General features: G+C 48.5%; 4 protein-coding genes across 4 annotated transcripts; 2 read left to right on the top strand and 2 right to left on the bottom strand.

Moving 5' to 3' along the window:
• Positions 1-21: 21 nt before the first annotated feature.
• Positions 22-1,701, bottom strand: SPPG_05566 (uncharacterized protein; the record flags this gene model as incomplete). The annotated part of the gene is made up of 8 exons (XM_016753773.1): positions 22-251; positions 326-567; positions 622-695; positions 760-877; positions 929-1,038; positions 1,096-1,234; positions 1,295-1,377; positions 1,438-1,701. 8 exons carry the CDS (start codon positions 1,699-1,701, stop codon positions 22-24), a joined length of 1,260 nt encoding a protein of 419 aa, XP_016607356.1.
• A 222-nt stretch (positions 1,702-1,923) lies between these two features.
• Positions 1,924-3,308, top strand: SPPG_05565 (small GTP-binding protein domain). Its single transcript, XM_016753772.1, has 6 exons — positions 1,924-1,980; positions 2,040-2,119; positions 2,173-2,292; positions 2,347-2,449; positions 2,504-2,613; positions 2,670-3,308. Exons 1-6 carry the CDS (start codon positions 1,935-1,937, stop codon positions 2,766-2,768), a joined length of 558 nt encoding a protein of 185 aa, XP_016607355.1. The 5' UTR covers positions 1,924-1,934; the 3' UTR covers positions 2,769-3,308.
• SPPG_05564 (calcium-transporting P-type ATPase, PMR1-type) lies at positions 2,665-6,665 on the bottom strand. The gene is made up of 15 exons (XM_016753771.1): positions 6,155-6,665; positions 5,922-6,003; positions 5,523-5,847; positions 5,323-5,467; positions 5,098-5,259; positions 4,902-5,033; positions 4,722-4,831; positions 4,278-4,662; positions 4,003-4,218; positions 3,913-3,941; positions 3,767-3,848; positions 3,673-3,699; positions 3,477-3,614; positions 3,190-3,422; positions 2,665-3,129 (listed from the first exon to the last, which is right to left on the bottom strand). Exons 1-15 carry the CDS (start codon positions 6,501-6,503, stop codon positions 2,809-2,811), a joined length of 2,736 nt encoding a protein of 911 aa, XP_016607354.1. The 5' UTR covers positions 6,504-6,665; the 3' UTR covers positions 2,665-2,808.
• A 114-nt stretch (positions 6,666-6,779) lies between these two features.
• Positions 6,780-10,279, top strand: SPPG_05563 (uncharacterized protein). The gene is made up of 5 exons (XM_016753770.1): positions 6,780-8,057; positions 8,252-8,459; positions 8,533-8,740; positions 8,800-9,220; positions 9,280-10,279. The coding sequence occupies exons 1-5, from the start codon at positions 7,673-7,675 to the stop codon at positions 10,059-10,061; spliced, it is 2,004 nt and encodes a 667-aa protein (XP_016607353.1). The 5' UTR covers positions 6,780-7,672; the 3' UTR covers positions 10,062-10,279.
• The last annotated feature ends 92 nt before the right edge of the window (positions 10,280-10,371 follow it).

Here is a 10,371-nt window from a genome sequence, read left to right as displayed (position 1 = left end):
GATGAAATCAAAAAAACCACCCTAAATCAAATGTGTCAGATTGCGAATTGTCCGGAAGCGAAGATAAACGTACCCTGGAACAAGAGTAGCTGTCATGACGACATTTCGCCTCCAGTACTCTCCTTGAAGCATCTTGTACACCCTCGCAGAAACGTATCCAGCCACGGAAGCAAAGCAGACATAAAAGATGAGGGCTACGGTCGACAAGGATCCGCGAGAAGAAGGTGACAAGAAACCAAGAACGGCGAATACTATAAAAATAGAGGTTTAGGTTAGTTTCGTGTCGTAACTAAGAGTCAATCTCAAAGATAAAACAGACTCATACCAAGGGTAATTCCGGTCATACAGAGCAATTGTGCTCCATTACCCAACAAAACCGACAAGAGCATACGGTGGGTAGGAGGCCTAAACACATCTGCATGGACAAGCTTCCATCCAAAGTCTTCCTGGCCCCCATCTTCGTCTCCAAACGTGTTGTACCGCGCAATATCCTTGTGGAGCGCCCGGAGGAGGATCATACCAATCATCCCCGTGAGCATAAATACAATGACGATCGAGTTGACGATGCTGGGGAGTGTGTTAGCATGGGAATGGTGCTAATGTGAGCAAGCTGGCGTTTACCTGAACCAGTGAATCTGAGGGTCGAGGGTGTACAGGTAGTGGTCCCACCGCGTGCCCCATGATACAGACGACCACTACAATTTAGAAAACTCAGAACTGGCGTCTGTAAAGTGCATCCAGCTAATATACAAAACCTACCTCCCAAAACACATTATACGTGTACCGAACCTTTGTCTCCGCCGTCTCGCTCAACTGCATCGTTGGAATTTGCTTTGGGTCAGGTATACAATCGCTCTTATCAGGCCAGCTCTTGACACTAATAAAACATTAGCTCCCGTAACCAGGGGCACATAACAAAGGAAACTACCTGTAAGGCCACACAAGAATCCCAACAACTCGATACAAGTCATTCTTTTCATCCGAATGATATCTGATATGGATGTCATAATGATTGTTCAAGTACATTGTGGGGTTTGCCTGCACAACCGAATTATTAAAACTGCGTAGGTTTCGTCTTGTTACAGTGAAACCTACCGCATCATGGTCGTATTGCCCCATATCAAACCCAATGCTGTAGTACTTGTCTTCGTCCGAGTCGTCGTCGGAGTATGTGACAAGAGATGCAGCGGGGAGACCGTCCACGTACCAGTTGTGCTGGTACTGTTCTTTTATTCTACAGGGCGCGGCGTATTAGATGAGATGCATAGTAAACAAATCAGAAAGTTCCAAGTACCTGAGGTTAATAAACTTTGCATCAGCGGCCGGGACGGTCACTTCACCCAACAGTTGACATGTCTCATTGATCAACATTTTCAACTATGAAGAAAAAGACGAGATCAATAGCCTTTCTACTCTTTACCATTTACCGTCACACACCTTGAACGCAGAGTTATGCAACCGATCCCCAAACAATATACTCCCCAAACTCTCCCGCTTATTCTCCTCGGTCTCTGGCTTTACATGATGAAATTTCTCATAATAATAGTCGTACGGCAGGAGTGTGTCGGCAGAGGTAAGGACGTTCACAGCCAATTCCACTGGCGCTTCCTTGCGGTAGTCTTTGGGTGCTACTCCTGGGAGATAGAATGCCGACGCGGATGCGAGGAGGGTGAGGAGTGTCGTGAATTGGAGGGCGCGCATGGTCTGGGTAGGTACGCGATTACCGCAAAATGAAATCAAAAAATCAAAAACTGCCCCGATGCGTGTTTGCCACGTCGACAAACACCAGCAAGCGTTTGCTGCGCTCAAAAACAACCGAAGTTTCCGCCTCTAACCTTATTGGTGAAGTCACGTGTAAGATTGCGTAAGCGGACGCGTCCCCGCGATGGTCTTTTTCCACCACGACCGATGGAAGGAGAAGGGCATTCGCAGGCATGACTTTTGGAAAAATCATTTTGAGAAACAAGTGCGTCGTACTAGGTGCGTTCTTAGCGTCTCGTCTTCCAGGCACGAATTTGTTAAATATTATTTGCAAACAGGCTCACCCACAACGGGCAAGACCGCTCTGACACAACTCTTCCACAGCGATGGAACCCAGTACGCTAAAACATACGCCATGGTAAGTTTCCTTTCCTCGAATGCGTTTCCGATAAGTACCAACTTTAGGCACAGACTCTCCACTGCGACACAAGCCTCAAACCTATCACCATCCCCGATACACAATTTACCGTCGATCTTTACATTCACGATATAGGATGCTCAGATCTGTTTGCACAAGATTGGGTCAAATACGTACGTACGAACTTGATGCAATATGAAATGAATCGGTTCTCAATGTTGTTCTAGACCGAAGGTGCCACGTCATATATGATCGTATATGATGTGACAAACGCAGACAGTTTCAAGGATGTGGGGAAGTGGATGGAAATAGTATCAAGAGGAGCGCAAGGTGAGTGCCGGTATAGCTTACATGAATTGATGAACGAAAAACTGATTCTAGTAGGTGTGCTCGTTGCAAATAAAACGGATCAAACTTCTCGTCGGGTCGTAAGCACGGCGCAAGGGGAGGAGTTGGCCTCGAGGTTTGGGCTGGGGTACTTTGAGTGTTCTGCAGTAAGTGGGCCGTATTGGACCGAAATATGAGCAGACAAAGCTAAGAGCACTTTCAGGCAACAAATACAGACGTGGAGGCCCCATTCTATTATCTGGCGAGCACCTTCCATCAAGCCTTCATGGACGCATGTCAAATCTTCGAAAGAGGCGTATAAACGCAGCAATTAGTAATAATATAAAAAATCCAAAAAACCATCACACACTTTCTTCCCCTTTGATACCCTCCCTAACCCGTTCCCATCGTCCCTTCCATCTCTTTATAACCTCATCCACGCCCACTACCAAAGACCCAACACCCAACACTACAATCCAGTCACCAAACGTCAAATCTACTGTCTGAAATATCGCTTGAAGTACACTCCAGTGCACGACCGCGAGTTGAAAGAGGATGCAGGCGAGGGCAGCGAAATTAAACATGCGGTTGGTGAAGAGTCCAAGAGAGAAGAGGATGGAACGGGTCTGGGAACGGCAGGTGACGGCGTTGAAGAGAGAAAAGAAGACAAAGACAGTAAATGTCTAGTATGATGAAGATTAGCACTCGTGTCCCCCAACCACAAGCATCAATCGAAAAAATACCATTGTGGACCCTCTCCGCCCAGCCTCATCCTCATCCACAAACCCTCTCCCCAACTCCAAAGAATAAATCCCTATGGTACCAACAACCACCACAAAGGCGGACATAAGTACCCGGCTCACAAAAGCCCTCGTGATAATTGGCTCATTCTTGTCCCGCGGGGGTCGTTTCATCACATCTGGATCGACGGATTCGACGCCGAGGGACTGCGCTACGGGTCCGTCGCATATAATATCTGGAGTGTATAAGTAAGAAGAAGGAGGGAAAGAGAGAAGAACGGGTCACCTACTGATCCAGAGGATTTGCATGGCATTGAGGGGGTTGGGGAGCCCTAAGAAAGTTGCGACGGCAATCAGTGTCAAGGCGGCGATGCTGGTGGACAGCTGGAAGCGCAGAAAGTTTTGAATGTTGTAAAAGATGGATTTGCCTGGTATGTCCCCTTGTTAATACTAGATTCCCGAAATAGATCAGAGCTGGATACACACCTTCCTCGATGGCATACAAGACCGTCGCTGGTAAACGTCCAAAAATGTTAGTACTCCCAAGCACAGACAACCAAACTAATAAATCCGTCCTCACCGAAATCATCATTAACAAGAATCATATCTGCAGCCTCCTTTGCCACGTCCGTTCCACTCTTTCCCATAGATATACCGATATCCTGTCACGCCAGAAACGTCATTAGAAGAATACTTCACATCTTTCATCGCAAGATCACAACATACCGATAATCGTAGGGCAGGCGCATCATTTACTGCAATTGCAAACGGATCAGACACGATACATTGAAAGGAAAGGGCCACAGTTGAACGAACCTCCATCTCCAGTCATGGCCACAACAAGTCCCTTGGCTTGTAGGGCCCTCACAATCACCATCTTGTGCCTCGGCGTAGTCCGATAAAACACGGTAACACGCTCTACCTGTTCATCTAATTCCCTTTCGGAGAGGGCGTCGAGGTCCGGCCCGGACATAAGACCACGAGGCGGGACGTGGATGCCAAGGTGAGAGGCAATGGAAGATGCCGTACCCTCTGCAACCACCATTTTAATTTTGACATTATTGGAGTGGATGAGAGAAGGAGCCTCGTACCTGAATCTCCCGTGATCATCACAATCTTGACGCCGCCTCTCACCAAAGTATCAATCGCCGCCGGTACACCAGGTCTCGGAGGATCATACATGGCCACAAAGCCCACCAGACACAAATCCCCCAAGCTCGGTCCCACAGCCAGAAACAATAGCCTCAACCCCGCATTCGCGACACCCTTCGCAACAGCTTCAATCAGATTCCGTGCACCCGCATCCAAAGGGCGTTCGTCGTTGGGCCCTACATAGTACCGCTTGCATTGCTCGAGAATAGGCTCCATAGCGCCTTTGACATAGAGCAGTGAAGATGTGGAATGGACCGGGCGGGATTCAATGGCCATCCATTTGCGCTCGGCGTTAAAGGGTGTTTCAGAGATTTTGACGTGAGCCTGCTCTCATCAGGACTGTTAGGAAGACATATAGGAGCGCTAGCAGTTTGCCGACATACCTTCCGCTCATCAGTCACACCCATCCTGCCTGCCGCCTCTAAAAACGCAATCTCTGTCGGTTGCCCTACAGCCTGTCCTTCCTCCATGTGGGCGTTATTGCACAACATGCCTATCATTTGAAGACGTGAATATCTATTTTGCAGCATAGAGCACAGCGTAGTGGAGAAAGAAAATCTTACCTATTCGGAAGAGCATCGTCGGAGCGGGAAGGCTCAGCATGGAAGCATTGGCGGGGTCATCAATGTCAATGATAGTTTGCTGCGCAAGCGTGTACAATTTTGTAATAGTCATTTTGTTCATGGTCAGTGTACCTGTTTTGCATAAGATGATCAACAACATTCATACGCAAACCGGTTACACTACAAAAAACCCCACCCGTCTTGTCCGCGCAAATCACATTCACAGAACCCAAAGCCTCTACTGCCGGCAACTTTTTGACAATGGCATGTCGTCCTGCCATGCGCAGGACCCCGAGCGCCAATGTAACGGTTACCACAATCGGCAGTCCCTCTGGTATAGCCGCTACAGCCAGACTAACTGGAACACATTATTTTAGACACATCACTGGTGAGTGTTTGGAGAAGATACACGTCCGCGTACCTCCGATCGTAAACATCTCCAACCAATGCCGCCCCTGGAGGATCCCAATTAAGGTAATTATGCCGATAATAATAAAAGAAAAGGCAGAGAGTTGTTTTCCCAGGTGATCCATTTTGAGTTGAAGCGGTGTCTTGCGGACTTCGACCTTTAAAGTGCATAAGTCGATACAGTCCATTTCCCAAGAAAAAAGGATACCGCACCTCCTTCATCATCGTAAAAACCATCCCGAACTCTGTGTGTTTCCCTGTCCCAACTACAATGCCCAATCCGTGACCATTCCTCACCAACGTCCCCATGAATGCCACATTCCTCCTTTCGGCCAAAGGCAAATCCTCACTCCTCCCCTCGATCACATCCGTATGCTTCCGACAGGGTTCATTCTCCCCCGTCAAACTCGACTCGTCAATTTGAAGGTCGTGCGCTGTGGCGAGACGACTGTCGGCGGGGATACGGTCTCCCGTGGAGAATTTGATAATGTCGCCGGGAACAAGCTCGCTGGCGAGAAGGGTGACGAGTTGACTGTCTCTGAAAGGGACGTGCTACCCATGAGATTGCGGGACCGCGACAGAACAGTATGTGACGAGAGTGGAGTACGGTACCTGATTACATGGCAATAATGGGGAACAAGTTTGTTGAGTGCTTGAAGGGATTTTTCTGAGCGGTATTCCTGTACAAATGCCACTGTGTTGAGAGGTGTTAGCAATCATGTATCAGACACTTTGACTCATCCGGGGCGCAATGACCCTCGCACTCTGCGCACGTTGTGCATGGCCATTCCCACTCAGTCCGCCGAGTACTGTGCTCCGTCTCTTCATTGCTCGGTTCAACTCACCTGCCACGACGATAATAATCGCCAGCGTTATGCTCACAGCATCATCAATCTCCCCAACCAATACCGAGACCCCAGCAGATCCCAGCAACAGACAAATCAATGGATTCTTAAACTGCTCGATAAACTTGCTCGCAAGTCCCTCACTCTCTTCCACAGTCAGGTCATTGGCACCGACGCGAGACCGCTGGTAGGATGCCTCCGACGATGACAGACCTGTCTCCAGGTGCGTGCCGAGAGATTGAAGCGTTTCTGAGACAGAGAGGGTTGCGTAGTGTGCGGAGGGACTTGTGGTGTGCGTTGGGGATAATGGTATGGATCCCATTCGGGTGGTTGTGAATGGTAAGGACATGATGGCAACGAGGGTAATATGCAGGTGAAGAGTGCCAGGATATGTACAAACGAGCGTTCGATCTACGAATATCTCCCCATTTCACTAACTTTTTGAGCCAGCTCGCAGTGCACGCCCTCTAAATTGCCAGTATCTAGTTGCGCTTTTTGTGGTTGAACTACGAGCCCCCAAAGGCCAGCAAAACGCGCGTTTGACCATCCAGCTCGTATGAGTCATGTCCCCAAACCTCCAACGCCCAGCCCGTTGAACTCTTGTTTTTTTTCTTCCTTGTCGTCACATTTATGTACTTTGGTATAAATAATGAATGGTAGTGCCGAGATGACAGTGACAAATACGACGATAGCGGACGCTTGCTTTACCCATTTATCTTATTTTTGAACCTATACTTATACTACCAGCAGTGGATTGTGCACTTGCATGGTAGTCTGGCGAACCTTCACAGGCCCCAGATGTAAGTTCCGATTAAGGCTGCGATACCTTTTTTGGGCGCATTCATAACATGTAAAGGTATCGTAAATGGTTGGAAATAAATGGCTACATTGTGAATAATCTTATCCCTTAGCTTCTTGGCTTGCGTTCCTACTAGGGTCTCAAATTGAAGTAACTTGCACTAACTGCGCCGGTTCACGGTGCCCGTCGATCTGAGTATCCAACGTTTTCAAAAGGCAGTTGCGAATAACTCTATTACAGCGAGGTTAAAACCGCAAGAATGACGTCGAATATTAACCATTGACATTATCCTAGCGTAAAGGTAAATAGCATGATTTATGACTGTATGAAGTTGCATGGGTTACGTATTGTGGATCATCGATGGGGGTCAGGGATATTCATTAGGTAGCTTTCAGTGGAGGCATTTACCAGCGTCTTTTGGGGGAGATTCGAGGATTTTGGATAGTCATTGTTTACATTTACTTTCTCTGCGGAAGTTGGGCTCATCGGTAAAGCGCAGCATGCAGGAAGGGGAGACACGACACGCGACCTTTGGACACGCGACTTAAGTGTTAAACAATCATCACCTTTGAACTTTTTGGCACACTTTACGGCTCTTGTCGTCGTCGTCGTCGCCGTTAACATACGTCATTGCATGATAATATGCGCATCGCTCGTAGCATGCCATAAACATGTGTTGACATGCATATTGAAATGAGCACAAGTGTTCGTTCCATCACATGATGTGTCTTGTCTCGCTGAGTGATATCACTCTTGTTCTCCTTTATATTGGGATCACGCGTGTATTTAAACTGTCGTCGTCGTTTTCCCGTCTATTTTCTTCTTCTTTTACCTATTATCATCTTGCAATGGAGGGTACAGATCCCTCGTCTCTCATCCATCGCTCGCGTTCTCCCCACAAGTCCCGCTTATCCCTTTGCAAGACATTTCATCTGCTCTACACAGAGTACTCTGTTCCGCTTTCGGATGGCTCTGGTCATCTTCCTATGGACAGACGATGTCTCCAGAGCGTCTTGATGGACGGAAAGGGCTCGCGAGGCGCTGTCCTGTTGATTCCAGGGTTTGCTTCCAATAGACACATGTTTCATCTCGGTGGTGGTTTGGGTACGTATTCGAACACAGCATTAGCGATGCCAATTCTTTGCAACTGTATGAAACTGTTGGAGGTTCTATAGTGACTGTTCTATTAGCGAAGGCTAATGGCTAATGCCAACATGCATGCATCACATCGATGGTCCCTGCTGGTGGCACATCTGCAGAGAGTTCGGTCTAACAGTGACCCTCTTCGCTCCTTCCAGGGAAAACAGGGCCTTCCTTTTCAGAATTCCTCGCAAAACGCTCTTTCGATGTCTTTTCCATCGACCTCCGTGGCACATCAGAATCCCTCAAACTCGGCAGTACGCGTCCAGCAAGCATGAAGGAATACGTCGAGGTCGACATACCTAGTGCGATATCGGTCGTCAAAAAGGTCGGAAGTTACGAAAAAGTGTATTTGATCGGGCATAGGTGAGAACACCCACTGTGTGTTAGGGAGCGGTGGCCACTCTGGGTGAACCTTTAATGAACTTGTCCTTTGCAGTATGGGAGGAGCGCTCTCTTGTGCTGTTGCTGGACTCAACCCAAATGACGTTGCCGGAGTCGTTCATCTAGCAGGGCTATACCACTATACCATCCCAGGACTTAGCGAAATCATTGAGCTTTATAAAGCCTTTTGTCCAAGTCCCGTCAAGGCGATCATCTTAGCGCCAACCTTTTTCAGGTGGTCGGGAAAGCTGACAGCCTCGAAGGTACGTCAATAGCCTCACTGGAGCACGAGTGATAAGGATGCTCATCCAGGCGGCTGTAGGAAATCACGAGGCCGAGTGGGCGATGCCCTCCCGCCCACGACGTCAATCACCTGCCTCCCACTCTGGACAGTGACCCAAACCTCATCGCAGATGCCTCTCCGAACACCAGCACTGACCTCATCATACCCAAAGCGCCTCTACCGCCTTCCTCCAAACACCACCTCCTCACCTACATGCGCCAGTTTCTAACTCACATAAAACGCCAACCTATACCTCTTCGCTCTGCCCTTAATGCCGTCCTATTTCTTCGCCAATTTGTTCCATCAAGGATTGAAAACGCCATCATGAATGCTGTCTATCCCTCTCCTTGGGTTCCCAACAGTGTCGAGGACCCGTGGGGTCTTATGGACACGTCCGTGGAAAGTCCGTCAATTGGAGTATATTTGAGTATCACACAGATGGCAATCCATCATGAATATTGTAAGTGACCTGTTGATCTTATGCGGGATGCGAGCTAATGCACCCTGTACACTTCATAGACAATAATTGGGTCATGTCGAGCTCAAGTCATCGTACAGATGTCGTCACTGAAGATTTACAGCACATCTCCCAAGCCGCCGAGCCACCCGTTGCATCGGCGTCAACCGCCACACCCTCAAGAAAACGCTCCAAATCCCAACTGCGCGTTCACTTTACCCCGCCACCGATACCCCCCTCACCGACAACGATTCAACACCCGGCTCCGCCCACCCCGCACTGGTCCACCTGGAACGAGCTCTCTCCTTACCTCTCCAAGTTTGAACTTCTCGAGCATCTCCCCCTCTTTTTCTGCTATGCCAACGCGGATGGCGTGATACGCGTCAAAGACACTATGGCAGGCTACCAGCGCAGCGGGAGCAAATGGAAAGATGTGATTCGCTACGAAGAGGACGAAATTGCAAAGGAACGTCGACGGGAAATATACGAGGGGATTCGTAAGAATGTAGATCAAGTCTTTGAGACCCTCGCTGACGGCCATGCGCATATCCAATCTCCTTCTAAAACAGTACGATTCGCACCTACCACTACCACTCCAACGCATCATACCCTGCCCCGTCCTGCGAAATCCTACTCTTCATCCAATCTCCAAACCCTCAAGACTCCACCTCCACCCAACCACCTGCGTCACTACGCAATCGAGCCGGGTTACTCGTACGGGCATGTGGACATTTTGGGAGGCGTCCATGCGGAAATCATGTGGGAGAAAATTGCAATGTGGTTGGCTGTTACAGCGGAGAGGGATCGGGAGTGGAGGACTTGGAGGAGGTATAGTGCCAAGTAATTGTGGGGATAGGTTGCTGGACCATGTATGGACATTGGATACCCTTATAGTTTCCTACGATGCCGACTCGATAAAAATAGGTTTTTAGATAACTTACGAAACATATTCACAAAAATAACTGTAAAAAACAATATAAAAAGAATATGAATGATGTGAGTTTCTGAACAGGTGCTTAACGTAATCAGTGTGATACCTGGGATCGTCCCAGTCTACGTAGCCTCCCCAAAGCACCGCCCTCACCACCTACTCTGTACACACCCTGCTCTTACATCCCCTGGATCCCCACCGAAGACGAAAAACGAAACACATG

This window comes from Spizellomyces punctatus (genome assembly GCF_000182565.1).
Source record: "Spizellomyces punctatus DAOM BR117 chromosome Unknown supercont1.9, whole genome shotgun sequence".
Taxonomy (NCBI): domain Eukaryota; kingdom Fungi; phylum Chytridiomycota; class Chytridiomycetes; order Spizellomycetales; family Spizellomycetaceae; genus Spizellomyces; species Spizellomyces punctatus.
The sequence above is the reverse complement of the archived record's forward strand: the minus strand, read 5'-3'. Positions and strand labels throughout refer to the sequence as shown.